At 41.9% G+C, this 19,141-nt stretch overlaps 1 protein-coding gene across 1 annotated transcript in view; it reads left to right on the top strand.

Moving 5' to 3' along the window:
• The window catches only part of PDIA5 (protein disulfide isomerase family A member 5), a 101,492-nt gene that overhangs the window by 19,206 nt on the left and 63,145 nt on the right, over window positions 1–19,141 (top strand). The window contains exons 4-7 of the mRNA XM_030454229.1: window positions 9,938–10,021; window positions 10,796–10,841; window positions 16,805–16,897; window positions 18,157–18,217. Of these exons, the coding sequence (XP_030310089.1) occupies window positions 9,938–10,021; window positions 10,796–10,841; window positions 16,805–16,897; window positions 18,157–18,217 (284 nt within the window). The remainder of the gene's footprint in view (window positions 1–9,937; window positions 10,022–10,795; window positions 10,842–16,804; window positions 16,898–18,156; window positions 18,218–19,141) is intronic.

Genomic DNA, 19,141 nt, shown 5'->3' with positions numbered 1-19,141 from the left:
AGTCCCTCATAGAAACTCTTGGCAACTCCTTAGGGTGGCAAGTAAAAGGTACAAACTGATGTTCTTCAGTTAAGGTGAAATTGCTGCTTGAGTGAAAGACAAAATTTTGTTTCTTGTCTTTAAAGCAGACAAAAGTTCAGGCCCCAGTTTGTGCCCCAAGGTCTGATTTTGAGGAGTATTCAATGTAGAGTTATCTTCTAGCCTTCTTGAGTAGCTTTTGTGGTAGATTATTGTTTGGTCAAGGACTGATGTTGCTTGGAAGAGTGTAACTAGTTTTGGTGAAGTAGAAGGGGGAAAGAGGGGCTTTGTTGAAGAGAAGAGAAGAGAATGTGTGTTCCAGGTTATAGCATGCGTTGTGGTCAGGTGCTGTTTTGAGGATTTGGCAGAAGAAGTTATAAGAAGCTACTCTGTCCATCCCAAATGTGACTTACTGAACATTCCTGTGTTTTCCTGGTACTGAATTGTGTTGACTGTAACTCCTGCCCAGATGTGAACTGATATTTTCTGAAAAGCACCCATTTCTTTGGCTCTGGTTAATTACTCCCTGATCAAACTTGCATGGTTCCCTTTACAATGTGTCCCAAACATAAACAAAGCTGTGTGATTTCCATCTGCTGTCATTGCATGTGTGCTTGGCTTTAGCACACCAGACTGTCTGGAAGAGGAAGTGCCATCTGGTTAAAATGTCTGGCTAATTTTTGGTTGGTTTTAATCCCACTTTTTCTGCTTTTGTGTGTCATTCTTGTAGTCCCTTTTGAGTGTCTTGTGAATCGTTGTTGTAGTCTCCATCCCCAGTAATTACTTGTTACTGTTGCAATCCTGTGATGCTTAGCATAAAAGTAAGACCAAAATTTGAAGCACCCCTTTAAAGGCTGTGCATCTAAACATAGGCTGGTTCAGGAGAGGGCAGAATCCAGTGGGTAGTTGTCTTTTGTGGGATTTCCCTCTGCTTCTGTGTTTATCCACCTTTTAGATGAAACCCTCCTTCCCAAATTTCTAATTTCCTAATGCTTTGATATAGAAAAGCTTTACTCATACACACAATCATAAATTAATTAGATTAATGCCTTGAAATAGAACGAAGAAATTTCAGAAATAAGGCTGCTGGTACAGATGACAGTAAGTGTCATTTTGCTTTTTAGTTCTTACCTTCGCTTCTGTGAAGCTGATCGGAAGTAGGATTTATTTCAGAGAATAAGTCTACTCATCTCCCTTCCTTGTATTTGAATTTTAAAGTTGATGAAAAGCTTTGAAATTGCAAATAAAAATTACCAGATGTAATGGGGAGAGAAAAAAGGAAGAAGAAAGGAGTGCTGCTCTTGCACTGATGCAACTCCTTCCATCCAAGTAGATTTTCAGTGTCTGGGATTTCTACCTTTTTCTACAGCTGCCTTGAAGGTGAAGGGCAGCAGCAGCTCAGGAGTGGATGGCACATGTTGGATGCCAGCCTGCGAGAGATATCAGGGGCTCCATTTGCACTGGGTCCAGGGGAGGTAACCCAGGTGTCCGTCAGGAACACACTTTTTCAACATTGTCCTTGTGTGGATGCAGTTTATAAAGGCAAACTGTTTGCAGCCTAGATTTTCAATGCCTTCCTCCTATCTCCATGATAATCTGTGTGGTTAATGCTAATTCACAATAAAGCCTTTTTATTTTTCTATGAGAGTGACCATGGAGTAAGTGCTATGCCAGTCTGAAAGAGAGTCCTTCTTTAAGCTCACTCTCAATTCCCAACATAAACCTATTTAGTCTAGTTTATTGCATTAACTCAGAAATGCAGAGCATTTAGCTAAAATTTACTGTGGTGCTTGGGTGTATGAGCCTGGGCTCATGTCTCAGTTTCATCTTAACCATGTGCATTCCATGGGTTTTGCCAAGAATTGCCCATTAACTGTGAATTTGCAACGTTGGTGCTTTTCAGACTGCAGTGAAGAGTAAGTGAGCTAAGGTTTACTGTGAAGTTACCTCCAGTTTCCTGAGTTCAGTTCTCCATTTAAAACATCCTCTGGCATCCTCTCCAGGACCCTAGTGCAGCAAAAGGTCATAAAACAAGCACTGGGGGAACAGTAGGGTTTGCTGCACTGCCCATGGGTGATATGTTCAAAATATGCCTTTGCAGGAATCTTAGATCAGTGTGAACTCAAAACTAGACTGGTAGTCTTGTGTTCCAGGTTAGGAGAGTGTTTCCCTATATCAGGTTGTATGAATTAGCAAAGGCCCAGATGAGGAAAGCTGCAAAGAGAGTTTGAGTATTTGGCATTTCTAGAAGTTCCTTTAAAGCTTTTGGAGGCTTATGTGAGTGTATTCACCTTTTTTCTGTGCAGGTATGTGGGCTGCTGAGTGCTCTTTCTAATTTATATTTCCATGGAAAGTATTGTTCATTGTAAATTCTTGACTTTCTGCGGGGCTGGAGCTTATAATTTTTTCCCTTAATTGCTTTTGCTTGACTATACCTGTTACCTTTTTGTCTTTCCTTTCTTTCTGCTCTTTGGATAGCTCTTGCTTGCCGTGAGAATTAATCTCATGGGTTTTAATTTTCAGAAAATACTTCTTTTTAATTTCATTCCTATAGATTCTTGGCCTCTCTAATAGACTAATGGGCACAGATAGTGATTTGTATTGGGTGATGAGTGGTTCTGGGTCTCCGCAACACATGGATTATTCTGTTTGCATTCCTGGCACGTTCCAAGGGAGCACTTGGAGCAGAAGGCTGCAATTGCTTTATGGGTCACAGGGAGGCTTCTTGCTGTGTTCTAGGTGGGAAAGCAGACCCTGAATTGAGATGAGACTCTCCAGTCAGTCTACTAATCTTAATCTGTAATTTTTTCCAGCAGCAGCAGTTTCCTGGTTTTGGTTTTTATGCTTCTCCATCCCTTAAAAGATTCAAGCTTTTCATATGTTGCATTGCTTGAGCAGCTCATTTGTTCCATGCTATGGAGAACTGTTATTTTTACTTCTTTTATAAAATAGTTTCCATCAGTAACCTAGGATGGTGGCAAGATGTGGCTTTGTTTTCAAAGATAAATCTTGTTTTTTAAGCTTCCTGTGCTGATGGCTTCTGCATCTGTCTCTCCTGGGCCCTGTTCCTATTTTAGTGACTGCAGGTTCTTAAACCCCACTCAGAAGCATAGAATCGAAGTGCCTGTCTGCATGGAGAGCTGCATATGGGCTTTCTGTTCAAGTAGTTGTAAGCCATTATCATCCAGTGGCTGCTGAGCACTGCTCTTTGGAGAAGTGCTCTTGCAAGCTAGGGGCTGATGGTTTGAGCTGAGATTTATATATATATATATATATATATATATATATATATATATATTTTTTTTCTTCTATGATTTAAGATCTGTCTCAAGTGTGATACAGAAAGGTCTGTGATCTTTAGAGAATATGGGGAGCCTTACAAATGTGACATACTATCAGCAGCAGTAGTTGTGGCAGCTGCCACCCGAGGCTGGAAGGGAGGACTGAGGATGATGGAGAGGCAATGCCTGCATCTAAGAGTATAGTTTTGCAGGGGTCAGTCTGTTTTTATTTGATCAGCAAAGTATGCCAGATGCTTTACTGCAAATGGATCGTAAAGTTCTTGTTGGAAGGTGGGATTGATGACTGGAAGAATGTAGTTAAAATCCTGTATTGTCTCCAATAATGGCTAATGAATTGCATTTTTTCCTATTTGGAAACCTCAGTGGAACACATCTAACTGCAACTGACTATTAGTGACTTCCTCTTTCAGCTTAGGTTTGCAAGTGCAAATGTGATTTTTATTTTGAGGTGGATTAAGGAAATTTCTGTCATTGACACCCCTTTTGTTGCTTTTTTGGGTCACAAGCTCTATTAGTTGTTTGTTAGGATGTCAGGTCCATGCTTTCTCAGGATGTTCATCAGTCTGTTGTCTGGAGATGGTATCCTCTGAAAGGTAGCCAGAAGGCATTGCAGAGGCTGCCCATTGGCCTGGGACACCCTGTTTGATAATTCACTTCTGGGGGCTCATCTGAAATTGCAATTGTGCTTCCCTGAAGTTATAATTGAAGTTGTTCTCTGTATGATAGTTTTCACCATAACATAAATGAGTGAAAGCAATTAAACAACAGAGACAATAATGAGAGAGCATTCTATTAACAGGACAACAGCCTTGACTCTGGTACTTTCCAAAGTATTTTTTTCCAGTGATTAGAGGCTTGTTTTGTAGGCAGCCCTGCTTCTGCTCTGCCATATTACCATGCTCTCAGAGCCTATTCCTCCTCCTTAACTGGACAGTCTCATCTCTTCCAGCTATTGGAGCTGTGACAGTGTACAGCCACCAGTGACTGTACAACCACTTATACAACCTCCAGAACCTCCACTGTGCTGGGGTCTGCAGGCTCAACTGTGAAATGAAGGACTGAAGAAGCATAATTCACATGGATTCTTCAGCCCTGTTTCAGATGGAGAGATCTGTAGATAGAAGAGAGAAAATCTGTTTACAGATTTTGAGGTCTGTGGTTCACACATGGTTTTCTGATATGCTAATAAAGAAGTGAAAGAGTTTTTGTGCAGACAGATTTCCTGACCTGTATACTTAAAGTGGTGCTGTCAGATTTTTATGAATCACTTCCCTTGTTCTTGGAAACACTGTAGGTGTAGATGAAAAAGAAGGCTGGGTCCAGTCTGTGTTACAAAGTGTTAGTAGATGCCAGCACTGTGGCTCTGAAGTGGTGTGGCCACACGACGTGCCCATGTGCTGCTAATGCTTTGCCAGCTGGAGATGTGAAATTTCTTTGGATGGGATTTTTGTTGCTTCTTAAGAGAGGATTTGACAGTCATCCCAGATCCTTCATCCCTGGAGGATGATGTGGTTGTAGGGCTGTTTTCCTTTCTTGATGAAGAGCCAATGGGCAGCATTACATGATAAGGGAAATAATTATGGAGCTGCAGACAACCTAATTTGTGCTGGTGAGAGAGGATGGTGCTGAGGATGTTCAGTATTACCTTGCAGCATTCAGTATTTTCAGGACAGTATTTGAATTTGCCCCAAGGAGGATGTTTGGCACTGCCATCTCTAGACAGAGCATCCACTTCTCTTACCAGGGTCTATCTAGTCTGGACTTGTTCTGTTTTCAGAAGCTAATGTGGACTTAGTGCAGACAAACCCCTGCATTGGAATAGAGTAGGACAGAGAGGAGTAGAGTAGAACAGAGTAGAATAGAGTGGAGTAGAATAGCATAGAATCAAATTGAATCATCACGATTGGAAAGGACCTTCAATGTCATCAAGTCCAACTGCCAGTCCTGTACTGCTGTAACCACTAAATCATCTCCCGAAACATCACATCTACCCGTTTTTTGAACCCCCAGGGACAGGGTCTCCACCACATCCCAGGACAACCTGTTCCAGTGCTTCACCACTCTTTTGGTGGAGAAATTGTTCCTAATACCCAATCTGAACTTCTGCTGGCACAACTTGAATACATGTCCTCTTGTCTTATCGCTGGTCACTGGGGAGAAGAGGCCAACACCCACCTCACTACACCCTCCTTTCAGGCAGTTGTGGAGAACAACAAGGTCTCCCCTCAGCCTCCTCCGCTCCAGGCTGAACAGCCCCAGCTCCTTTAGCCTCTCCTGGTAAGACCAGTTCTCCAGACCTCTAACCAGCCTCGTTGCCCTTCTCTGCACTCCCTCCAGCACCTCAGTGTCCTTCCTATACTGTGATGCCCCAAACCTCACACAGTACTCGAGGTGCAGCCTCACTGAGGCTGAGTACAAGGGTAAGATCACCTCCCTGGCCCTGCTGCTCACGCAGTTCCTGATGCAGGTCAGGCTGCCGCTGGCCACCTTGGCACTTTTCAATTCTTCCTGTCTGGCTTTGCCCTCTCTTCTTTTTTTCCTTCTTTTTCCTTTGTGCTGCCAAAGGCTTTCTCTGGGTTGCCCATTCCACTGGGAACTGCCATCACTGTCTCTCACTGCTTCTCTGCCCTCATGGCCACCAGCTTACAGCTGCCACACAGGCAGCCCCTCACAGAGTATCCTGTGATGCTCCTGAGGAGTGCCCGTGGCAAATCCCCTGCAGGCACTGACATCGCTGCTGGCAGGCCAAAGGAGGTCAGATCTGCTTTGTAAGTCCCTAACCCTGCTCCTGCCCCTGGTAACAGCTGGTGGGCTGTGCAAACTGATTATTTGTGTATGCTAATGCTGACAAGGGACCCCAAGAGGTTTGCAGGGATTGCTTCTGTCAGGCTTCCTGCCAGCTCCATCATAAACCAGAACATCTCCAGAACAGACATGTATTCAGAAGTATCTCCCCGTAGAGGAGAGAAGGATGGGAAGGGGTGAGCTATACCTGTGATGGACACTGTCTGTGTTGTTATTTAGGCTTCTTGCTTAGTTAGGTCAACTTGGATCTTTTATTTTATCATTTGTTTTTAGCAATTTGCTGTAGGTCTTCATTTCTCCAGCAACAGAGCGTTTTGGGACCCTGGTTTAGTTATGTGGGAAGGGAGGGCATGGGAGTGGAAGGAAGCTGTGCCATTGTGTCACTTAGTTTGGCCATATTACCATATAGAAAGCTGCTGGTATTGTAAATAGGTTGAAGTTTTTGATGATTCTCCACAGAGGTAAAGCAGGATGATTTGTGGGACTGCCTGCAGACAAAGCATGGGTCCCTTCAGCAGGGGACTGCAAAGATTTGAATTGCACTGCACAAGGCAGTCAAGGGTGGCTGCTGGGCTCACATTACTGACTTTATCTTCAAACTGGCTTTTCCTCAGCCTGATACATTGTCTGGAGTGTCTTGGCCTGGGTGGTAGAATGCTAATTTCTGAGGTGGTTTCTGTCTTTTTAGGTTTTGGTATTCTGTTGTATTTTCCCCCCCCCCCCCCTTTTTTTTTTCCTCCCTCCTTTTTTTTCTCTTACCAGTTTTTATAACAAACATTTAGACTGTCTCTTCAAGTGGTATAATTAAATTGCAAGAACCGGAGTCCTAATTACCCTCTCCCATGTGAGAGTTGAGGAGCTCATCTTCAGAGAGAGGCTGTTGGCTGAGGTTCAAAACAGACAAATCTCAGAGCAAAGACTGTATCTATGTTGATGTTTACTCTTATTAAGGATAATGGTCATTACCAAGTGATATAAGGAGGTTATTTTTGTCTGGCTGTAAGTGAAAGCTGAAGGAAAATCAGAACAGGTTCATCTCTGCTGTTTCTGCACATCTCATATTCTGCTTTTTCCAAAGAATCATTAGAATAGCATCTGAGTTGGTAGGTTTGGCTTGTGCAAAAACTGCACTGATGCATGAAAAAAATTACTGATAGATATTTGGACACTTCTTATTCTGGGAATTTGCTCCTCTTCCATCCCTTGCATCAGTGCAGATAGTTTGCAGAAATAGACAACTCTCAATGCTGTGGTGCAGAGAATTCACCCACTAAAAGTAAGATACATACTGAAGAAAACTACTGCTTTCTTTCCTGTCCTAATGGATGTGCATTCAAGCAGCTATGTGAATCTCTAACTGTGGAGCAATCTTGAAAATAGGGTGGGCTTAGATCCTATTCCCTTCCAGTGAAACAGCTGTTCTTTTTTTTATTTTTTTATTTGAATAGAAACTTAATGGAAACAGCAAATAAATTGGTAGGAGTTGGAGTGGTAGAATTTGCTAGCTGCTTGCTCACAGGTACACCTCAGCTCCATGTTTTGTAGCCTTTTTTCAAGCCCTGCAGAACTTTTCTAAGATGAGTACCTAAATGAATGAATGATCCCTACTGATCCCTAAATGAAGCATAAGGAACAATTACAGTATCAGATTGGTGGCATAGCTGGGAACAGAATTATTGTCTTGATACCTGTTTTGGTCCTTTGCTGATGCTGAAACAGTTGTCTGCACATATTGGGGTTTGACAGACCCCATTGCTGTAGGTAGGCTTCAGTATTACACTTGTTCATGTCAACCACCTAACATTTTTCTTGGCAAGGGCAAGATAGCCACAAATATATGTGTATCCTGGAAACACCTGGGAGTGTCTTGAAGAGCATTTACAAATGTTGACTCAGGTATGGGCTGATTTTAGTTAGCTTCAGCAGGGCCACAAGGCTTCTCCATGCCTAGGGTAATTAGGAGGGTGCTGACACTGGCGTGTCCTCCTGAGATTCCCTGACTGTGGAGTTGCTTAGGTTTAGCCCATGGCACTGTTGGAGGACTGCATGTGAGAGAAGACAGGATGTTTCTGGTCTCTGGGTTTGATGTTGCTGCAGACTTTCCACACAAAACCCCATGTGGCAAACCACCTTTCAGGCAAAAGTCCAAATCCAGGCTCTTTGTTTGTAATCTGGTTTTGTTACAAGGAGAAATGTCCATGTTACTCAATGAACAGATGACATGCTTTAGCTCCACCTTTCACTGCAGTCTGGGGAAAAAGGGTGCGGCAAACAACACTAGAATAGCTGGCATCTTAGGCTCAGATCTCCAGCCTCTTCATGAAGCAAAGAAAGCATTTATGGGTTAAAATACCTAGCTTTAGCTATGATCTGAAATGCAGAACCGACCTGATTTTGGTAAGACCCTTCAGATGAACGTGCTTTTATACAGTTTGGATTACAGGTGCTTCTTCCTGGTGAGGTAGCCGCATGCTTTGTTAGTTCCTTAAAGTGTTCGTTTCTGTCTTCAGCATAATATTCTGATTTTGATGCATGTGTGTATAGCACCCCCTCCTCATTTCCATCTCCCATAAGCATTTGGGAAATTTCCACAAAGGCACACTCTCATCTGCAGCACACTGTGAACTTACTGTTTGTTGTTCCTCACATTTGTAGAAAGGCAGCTGGAGAACATTGGGAGATTTAGCACCATTGCTGGCAGCAGCACTTAATTTGGTGGTGCTCTTGCAACCCTTACATCTCAGTGTCTCTAATGTGTCTCTAATCTGTTCAAACTTGATGGGTTTTCAGTGTTTTCATTTTCTAAATTGATTTATCTGCCTAAAAGGTACAAGTTGTCCTCTCTGGGAAAAAGCTTCCAAGCTTTTTAATCTTGCTGTTTGTCAATGCAAAGAATAGTTATGTCAATGTGAATCAGCCTCTTTTCTTTGTAGTTCTGCTGTTTCATTCATCTCCCCAGGTCTTTGACTGACTTAAGGTACACTTCAGTTTGAAGTATCCTTAAAGCTTCACTTCTACATTTTTTAGGACGGCAGTTGGGTCACGAAGACCCTTTACCCATCCATATAAGAGAATGTGTACCAAGTTTTCTCCTGTGACCCTTCTCTCTTCAGCTCAGCCTGATGTGGTGCTGGAAATTATTCACTCTCTTCAGTGTGAAAATCACTTCCAGCAGGTCTGTGTGCTGTTACATGCCACCTCCTTTAGGAGCTATGGCAGAGTGTCCTTACCTCCCCTTGCCAGATGTGACTCCAGAACATATTCATCATGCCTACAGTGAATGAAGTTTCCAGGCTTGGGGCTCCAAAATTGGAATTGGTTTCTGCAGGACCTTTTTAAGGCTAGCCAGTTGTCATCTGGGCTTGAAGATACCATGAAGATGTTTCTTTCTGGTTTTGGTTTATAAAAGCTAACCTGCCATTTCTCTTCGAATCTTTTCACAAACAGTGCTTTCTGACTGTCACTCCAACAGTAACATGGTCATCATGAAAACTTTACTCGCAAAATTTAGTGTTAATTCCATGGATATGCTAAGGACATGCTAGAATGGTCTCCTTTTCCATGGATTAGGGCCTTGCTTTGGTATGTGGTTTTAACACAGTTCACTGTGTTCTGATGATGCAGATGGAGAAATCAAATTGGCTAATGTCCCTTTTCTCAATGCTTGTCCCATAAACTTTTCTGAACAGCTTCCAAATTGCTGTTAGTTACAACTGATAGCTGAAGGGGAGCACAGCAATGAGTTTTCAGAACTGAATGCATTTGACTTCCTTTCTTGTAACCATTTTTCTTCCGATATGTGTTTTTTGCAGTGATACTGAAAGCCGAAAATTATGCAAGAAGATGAAAGTAGATCCCAATTCAAAGGAGAAAGGAGTGGAATTACTCCATTATAAGTGAGTGCTGGGCTGGGGTTTGTGGTTCTTAATTGTTGGTGCCCCTGTTAGGACCATTCATTCTCCTTGCAGCTCTGTACTGCTGCAGCATGAAAATTTATTTTTTATCCTTTGACATGTGAAATTGATTGCTGTTCCTTCAGTTTGCAAGCATCTGTTGTGACAGAAGTTGAGATAAATTTATTCTGCTGTTGAATAGAGTACACTAAAAGCATGAGTTGGGCCTGGGAAAGATGCCCAATGGACTAAAACTACCCACTGCACAGGGCTGATGCCTGAGATTTGAGCTCTCTTCTGCTTTCATATGCCTGCTGGCATGTGCCTTGGGCTGGCCACTTCAGCTCTCTGTGCTTGCTTTTCTGACTTGTGGTAGTACTTGTGGTAGTAAAGTAAGCAGAGAAAAGCGAGTGTAGTAAGACAGCAAGTGAGATTTTCTTCTTGGAAATAATAGTAGTGGGAGTCTCTTAAATTTAAGAGACACCAAGCTGCTGCATCTGCATCTCTGAAGATCATGCCTTAGTAAAATTTTTTTGAAACTGTCAGGGAGGACATGATTTAATATAAACCTGTTTGCTTTACACTCTATTATGCACCCTTCCTTTTTCCTCCCTTTTTTTCCCCCCTCTTAATTTCAATACTGTAAATTCTACTTAGTTCAGTAGTTTCAGCAGGATAATTTTTTTTTTTTGTTAGTGAGAAGTGAGGGAAAGCAGTTGAATTATTTCCAGCAGCCTTACTGTAAGTTAACACTATTCCCCACTCCTTGTTCAACAGAGATGGTGCATTTCATACTGAATATAACAGAGCGGTCACATTGAAGGTAAATTTAAATATTTGATTATTTTATTATTCTTTTGCTTTTGCTACATATGGGGGCAACATTTGTGGATTAAAAACAGGTGTTGGTACTTTTTCATGCTGAAGGCATGAGAGGGAGGGAGTTAATCTTCATCAACAGCTGTCAGAATGACCTAAAGGTTTCTATGTGCATACGTGTCTGCAAGCCAGAGATCCAGGAAAACTGTGTATTATTTAGAAGATTGAACCCATATTTAACTGTAATGTCAATTGTAAGTTAAATTGTCCACTGGTAACAAATAGGGATTCTCTTGGTTTTGTTACAAGGTGATATTAATGTCATTATAACTGAAAGTATTAGCTGACACTGCATTTTAATAAGGAGTTATCTGAGGTTTTTAGGTTGTATGCTTATAAATTTTTAAGCAGAGGTGAGCGACCTTACCTTTTATCAGATTGTGGAATCATAATTCCTATGGCTGTGTCCTGATTGCAGCAGGGATAAAACAACCTTCCTTCTTCTCTTGCAAACCTTAACACAAAACAACAGAAAGAAACATCCTGTGAGGGCAATGGGAGGAAGAAAACTTGAAATGTGAAACAAATGTGCAGATCTTGATGATTGTGGAAGTGGTGGACTAAAAGCACATTAAGCAGGACGAAAGCATGGAGCCTTCCTCTGCAAAGCCCTGGTGAAGCACTGGGAGTATTCTGCCTGGAAGCTGAAGCCATGGGATGACTTGGCATCCAGAGATTACTTCTGTACAGCTCTGAGGCCCCGTTCCCATTTCTCTTCCTCGTCCAGCAAACCCAGCTCTGTGCCATCATTGGTCTTGTGGAGGTTTGCTAACACCACCCCAGGCTGACATCATTGCATTCACTTCCTCGTTCTGGCTTGTTCAGAGGTTTGGCCTGGGATGGAGGAATGGCTCTGTAGTGGAGAGATGCTACATGAGCCTACAGCTGCCAGAGTAGCCATTTATAAGCGGGCTACCTCTGGACTTTCCTTTTACAGCCAGAGTTCCATTCAGCCTGCACTTGGTGTCATCCTGCAGAATTTGCCTCTTCTGTATCTTCCTGTTTCCTGCAGCAGAAATCTTGCCAGGCATTTGAAAGGGCAGTGTTAGATATTCATCCTCATCAGCAAGTGCTTGAGCCTCCTTCTGTGCTTAGCAAGGAAATGCACCTGCTGAATGTTTTGTCCTCTTGGTGGGTGGTGGGGTAAGGGAGACTTGATAATCACCCAAATTTGGGTGCTTTGAACACTGCGTGAAATGTCTTTCCTGCCCTTCATGAAGTGCTGCAACTAGGAATTAGTACTGTAACTGTGCTTTACAGATCAGATCAACTGGAAAGCACCTGCAGAGCCCCGGGGAGTGTTGAGCTGAGAAGCAATCATAACACAACAGGAACCATACTGTGTATTGCTTCATTTGCTGTTTTATGATGAGCTTGTCCCCCTTTCTTCTTGCCCTGCCTTCTGGGGAGAAGGAACCAGCATTCTGTGAACAGTGATGTGTGATTCTAGTGTGGGTTGAAGAGGGGTTTTGAAGCTCCCTCCCCCTGGGATCTCTCATCTTTCTTGATTGAACTGTCTCTGTGAAACCAGCTGCTAGTGATTTACAGGTTGGACAGTGCATCAGAGCTTTGCAGTGGTCAGTCTGCCAGATTAAATTCTGGCATTTCTGTATTTCTTCCTCCATACCATTTATTTTCCCTGTTTGTTTTTTGGGTTTTTTTTCTGCTGAGGCAGTGACCTTTCTTTCTCTCAGCTGTGTTTGTCGGGAATCTCCCAGTACATTACAAACAGCAAGCATCAGAGCAACACAATTATGTAGGGTATCATACCCATTTTACATACTGGTGGACACACTGAGGAAGAGAGAGATTAAAGGATTTGTTTCACATCATTCGGCAAGCTTGAGGCAATAAAACTCAGATTTTCTTTCCAGGCATCCAGTAGTCATATTAATATATGCATGACATTTTGGAGAACGATGGACTCAGCTCAGAACTATAAAAGGATTCTTCTGAAATTATCAGCAATTTCATAGATGTGGCTGATCCAGCTGATAGTGTACTTGGGTTTTTAAGAAAAGCTTTTCATTTCTTAAAGTAACTAAATACTTATGTAATTAGCAGAGATGTCCTTGTGGGCTTTCTGTTAGAAAAAAAAAAGGAATAAAAGATAGCTTGGTGTTCACACTGAGAGGAAGCTGGCAGACAACCTCCTGATGCTGCGACTTGTGTTAGGATCTTAACTGCTTGGGTTATCTGGTAGGGAGGTGGACTTCAAGACAGCAAAGTTTGGTGGTGCAAAATTATTAGGAATAGTTGAAAAAAAAAAGATTACCAACTCTTTGCAGAAAGTCTTAGTTTCTCACAAGGCTTGTCAGTGGCTTGTCACTGTCACAAGCCAAGTGGCTTGTCAGTATGAAAGTAGGAACTTGGAACCATGCTGGAGTAGTGCAGGCTCTTATAATGAGTTTGAAGTAGCAGTCAGGACAGCATTTGACTTGAAAATATTGGCCCTGTGCTTTAACAGTATATAAAATGCAAATAATTAAGAAAGGAGTAGAAAATGGAAGAGGAAGTGTTATCCCACCACCTGAGTCCAATGGGTTCTTCCGTATGTGATTCTGATTGCCCCATCATTGCAAGGTGTAGAAGTCCTGCAGAAGGGCAGTGAGGATGATCAGAGGCACAGATGGCTTGGATATTTCTGTGAGGATTCTTGGACCTGGAAAAAAGGACAACTGAAGGAGATTGATATTTGTGTAATTGTGAGTAGCTTGAAAAGGGGAATGATTACCTATTTTTTTTCTTTAAACTTATGTGCAAACAGTGACATTTTGGGACAGCTGATTTGAAACAAATGTTTATGCAGTGTTTAAAAAATGTAATCAAACTTGTTGCTACATTACAAAAGCTGAGAATTTAGGAGTCTTAAAACAGTTTCAGACAGTCATAAAGTGTGGATTCATTGATAGTTAGCAAAACAGAGATCCAAAAACAACAGCTGGTGCAAAGTCCATGAACTTCATTACTTTTTGCCAGAAAAGGAGAGTATATACCAGTCTATGTCACATAAAGAATGGTAGTCTGTATCTGTAGTCAGAGTTGTTGCTGGAGCCCTAAGCTTAGATCAGTCTTTGATCTTAACTGATACGTCTGTTCATATGTTGCTTTAGTCATGCCATGTTCTAATCCTCAGTAGTGCCCTAAGGCTGGTATCCAGACTGTTCATTACATGTTGAAGCCTTTTCTGGAGGATGAAGTACAGGAAGAGTTTTAAGAGTCTCTAAAATAGAGAAAACTTTAAGTACAGATCTTCTCAGTACTAGAAGGGGAAATAGACTAACACAATAAATTGGTCCTGCTCTAAACTCTGCATCCTTTTCAAGGTTTTTTTTAAGGTGTATGTATGTGAAATCAAGCAAAGTGGTTTTATTAGCATTTCCATTGCATCATGCTTCAAAGGAGTTAAAGGTAGAGTGGTATGTTTCTGTGTGCATATATATTTTTTTTCAGGTTAAATCCTAGGTCCATATATGACAGCTAGCTATTGTGCTGTTAAAAACGACTTGCTTTTAGCAGCATTGGCTGGATGAAGCTGTCCTATGTGATTCTGAATTGTGTAAGATTCAAAGTTGTCACAAGGGTTCAAAAAGCAGGTTGCAGCCCAGAGTGGCTGTGGTGGTGCTGCAGGGTCAAGCGGGTGCCGACCATGTCATGGTAGGATAGGAGCCTCTCTGATTCTTCATCTTGCTCTGATCTCTAACCCAGCAACCTGAGGACCACTGCTTTTCTGTGATTAGAAAGTGTGATGGTTTGTTTGGGGGTTTCTTTCCTATTTAAATGTACACAGGAAGTTCTCTTCAGTGCATGAAGTAATGGCTGGAAGGCAACATATGCTCTGCTCCTGCCAGAAGACATTACATGTCTATTTTTTTTTCTGTCTTGGCTGAGAGAGAGAAGCTCTATGAATTAAGTCTCTTTAATCCCCCATCTTCTAACCGCATCTGTTTCTACATGACTGAACTCACCACATAGAAATCCTTGAAACTGGCAGAGTCACTTGTGCTCATTAGCCATTTAAAATGTTGACCCCTCTCTCCTCCCTCCAGTGTGTAGTTGAGGTCTGTGCGGACTGAGAGCGAGCAGAACTTGCTGAAGCTTTCCTAAGTGTACATCTCTGCTGTTCTGTCCTCTTCTGTCCTTTCCCCATATATTATTCAGTCTTCTTAGAGCATCATTTGGAATGTTAGTGCCTCTGGTTTAGAGCTTTTTACAGCTGTAACTCCATTATAAATGACTTGACTTTTTTTCCCTAGCTAGCTCCTTTCTCTGCTAATGCTATATTTAAACACAGTTCTTCTACTTTAAGTGTTTGTGCTCCCAAAACTATTACCTCACCCCCTAGGTCTTGTTACCACGTACATTAAATGCTTTGCGTGCTGTCTAGTGACTAATATATGCTGCCTCTTGTGATAAGACAAATCTCTTCAATGTTAGCTGTGCAAGTAGATGGAAACATAAATGCAATAAATGGATCCTGCCGTAAGCTCTGAATCCTCCTGAGCCTTGCAGTACCAACTGAGATGCAGGAAAATGAGCTGAGCTGCACTGACTGTTGATAAACTGTTGGAATATTGCACTAGAGCAGCCTCAACAAAAGCAGAGGTGGCAAAAGTGTCTGAGACTGTTTCAGTGGCATGTGTCACCAGGTGTGCTGCTAACCTGCTCTTGAGAAGGGGGAGTACAAACCTAGGCTTATAGATGGATGCTCTAGGTGTATGTTAGTGTATACTCAGCTCTGCTCTTCAGTCGTGAGCAGCTTAGGCAAAATAGCCCATGGGTTAAAAAAGGCTTTCATGAAGCTTTTCTGTGCTCCAAGTTCACTGAGTGCTGTGGCAGCATCAGCCAGTCATTGAAGGGAGCTCCTCAGGGACCTCACTGGTGTGGCAGAGATCCTGCCTGGGAGTGGACATGTACCTTCAAGCAGTGCTTCAGAGAAAGAAATGAGGTCAGTCTGAGTGATGAATGAACACAGTGCCAAGTATTTTGTTTCCTAGAGCACAGACATCTGAGGATAATAGTGATCAAGCCTGTTTCCATGTACAGCTGGAAATAAGGGGCAGTGCAACTCTGCTGGAACCCACAAAGAGCATCTCATTGACTTCAGAGGGCTGGCTGAAATCAGCTCTCAGGCTGAAATCAGAACTGTCAGAGAGTATTTCCTTATGATACAGAGAATATCTGTGGTCTGCTGAAACAGATGGCTGGTTGTCAGTCGGGTAAAGCAATTATAAAGTATGTGTGCATATGTATTCAGCTTGTTCAGTATGGAAGCACAGAATCATAGACTCTCGTATTTCCCACTTCTCTTGTCATGTTTGTTTCTTACTCTCCTACTTAAAAATTCATTGAGTGCTGTTTCTGGGTGGGTGGGTCATGGAACTGTTGGTGGATTATTCTTCCTTTGACAAAATAAGCAATTTGATCTTTAAGTGTGGAGTTCATTGCTTTTGCTCCTAGTGAGTATCAGTGTACTCTTCAAATAGTCCTTTTGGATTCAGGGGTTATTCTAGTATGCTCTGAAGGGCATGGGAAGCTAACCTCTGTGTAAAGAGAAATCTTTCCTGCTAAGCCAGGGAGTAGCTGTGGAAGTATTACAGACATAATACCATAGAAAAAGCTCTCTAAAGGATCCTTAGTGCATATGTCTGTGTGCTAGTCTACTTTGTAGTGGAAACAAGAACTGGTAAGTTGAGATATCAGTTATGAGAAAGGTACACACCCATGTATCACTTGGGTCTGCAATAGGAGATTTGTGTTCATCTGCATTTGAACACAGAAGTATATGAGCAGAAAAGCAAAAGCTTTATTTGGATGGGGTTTGCATGACAACATTGATTTGCGATTGGATGTCTCATGGTTTCCGTTAATTTTCCTTAACGAGCTTTTTTTCCCTTTTTATTGCAGTCTATGGTGGCCTTTCTCAAGGATCCAGAAGGTGCTCCACTGTGGGAGGAGGATCCTGAAGCCAAAGATGTTGTGCATGTTGACAGTGAAAAGGTACCTGGGCTGGACAGATGTTTTATAAATATATGGGATGAAGGGAATGTGTATATTTGTGTTGCATTTTAATGAGGCACCATTATTTGCTTTTGTTAAAAGGGAAGCTTAACAAAGCCAGACTGTTTTAAGTGACTTCACCAAATTTGTGGTATCTACAAAAGTCTCCTGCTTTTTGCCTTCCTCTTCCCTACATGTGGTCATGGTATTAGTCTACCAGATACACGACAAATACCAAAAGCAATATGAATGGTGTGGTGGAAGACACCTTTTTGTCTCAGGGAATTGTAGCAGCTTGCAAGATGCAGTCACTGCAGGATGCAAGTAAAACAGTGCTCTTAAAACTGCAGAATTTCATTAAACATCGGGTTCCCTTCTGTGCCCGAAGTCCTCTCAGGAAGGCTGGAGCAGAAAGGAATAAGGATCCAGATCATGAGTGATTTAACCTTTTACCATAACTGTCCCCTTGGTGATAGGTGGGGAAGCAACAAATATGATGAAACTACCTTAAAAAGCCAATTCCACCACACAGCTGCTCGTTACAGCCTCTCTGCTGTAATCAGCTTGGTCTTTGTATTAGTTGTCTTGTCTGTAGATTTTTTCAAAACTTTAATTGATTGGACTCAAGCTGGTATTTTATAAAGTGCCTTTTCAATTTTCTTGCTTTCATCTTTAATATTGGAAACTTTTATTATGACATTCAGTTTTTGTAGGAAGATTAATTTTAATGTTCACCCTCTGTACTCTATTAAAGGCCTTCCAAGGGTTGCATTCAATTTGAAAAATTCATTTGGTTTCTCTGTCATATTGGTATTGAAAAGCATATTTTCATGGTTTCTCATAGCTCTGACAAGGTTTTGTAGTGTGGAAGCTGAATTTGGTTTATTACTGGATCTGACTTTTTGAATTATAGTATGGCTTTTTGTTTGAATCAATGAAGAAATGTTTCTAGTCAAAGGTTCTGCAGTGGTATTAAAGCAAGCCATGCAGCTTCCACATTTCAACAGTGAAGATATTGGTCTAGGATATTTAGCAGTTATCCAAATCTATAATGAATTTTGCCATCTTCTTTCAAGTTAAAATTGAGGACGGAGAAGAAACTCAAGTCTTGTCTGTTGGGAAAGATGACCCCTCTTTCTCAGAGATGAGTCTATGTTCCACGAGTAAATATATTAAATGTTTAAAGTTGTAACACAAATAATAAGAGGAGGTGTCCATGAGTATAGGTCTGTTTTTATTTTCTTTGGTTCATTTGCTAGGAATTAAGAAGGCTTCTGAAGAAGGAGGACAAACCCCTTCTGATGATGTTCTATGCCCCATGTAAGTAACCCAGGATGCCCTGTCACCTCTGTCTCCTTTCTCTACTGAGACATGTCCAAGTCTGAGTAGAAGCTTCACCTGTGCTTCACTAATACCATCTCGTCCCATTTTTATCATTCAACTCTGTGTGTTGCTCTGCCTGGTTGTCCCCAGTTTCCCCCTAATTGTGCATCACTTTTATCCTAGTCTTGCCTCTTTCTGTTATGATGATAGCTCTTTTTCATTGTTCTTTTAAGCAGTTGTTTTCTGTAATTTCTTTACCCATTGTCCTTTCTAGCTTTGTGTTGTACAAGACAAACACCGTGTGCTGAGTGCATAAGTGTTAATACATCTGTCTGAGAGTGCACCTGGCCCCTGGCCTGCATGGAGCTGTAAGTGCAAACTGGTATTGCACATGCTTTTACTTCTGCAGTTTGGATCATAGCATAGGACAAGTTGGTTCCACACAAGCAAAACATCTCCAGAGGAGACTGTGCAGTTGAAAAAAATCCAATGTATTTGTTCTTCCTATACAGCAGGCATAGGGAACAGTGCAGTGGTCAAGAGTAGGAATATCTTTCCTTCTCCATCCAGGAGGCACCCTGGCTGTTCCTACCCACATGGGTAGGAATAACTTAAATACAAATGGAATGATGTGGCGACAATGACAGGAGGAAAGTGTAAGAGCACTTTGGAGAAATGGCAATTCTTTTGTGACATTGCCCTTGTAATGCTGCTGTCTTGTCATTGCATAGGCTGCATAGGATTTTTACAGAGATCCCCTTAATTTTGTAGATTCGCATCTTTTTTTGTGTTTCCTGGTGACTAATATGTGAGAGGCTTTCCAAAATGAGAGCACTGGAGATGTTGCTCAGCTGGAGAACAGGGCAGCCACGAGAAAGGAAAGAGCTAAGCTTAGAGAAGCCTTCCAGCACTGCCCTGATA

Source organism: Calypte anna, chromosome 7, assembly GCF_003957555.1.
Source record: "Calypte anna isolate BGI_N300 chromosome 7, bCalAnn1_v1.p, whole genome shotgun sequence".
NCBI classification, from domain to species: domain Eukaryota; kingdom Metazoa; phylum Chordata; class Aves; order Apodiformes; family Trochilidae; genus Calypte; species Calypte anna.
This window is presented reverse-complemented; position numbering and strand designations above follow the sequence as displayed.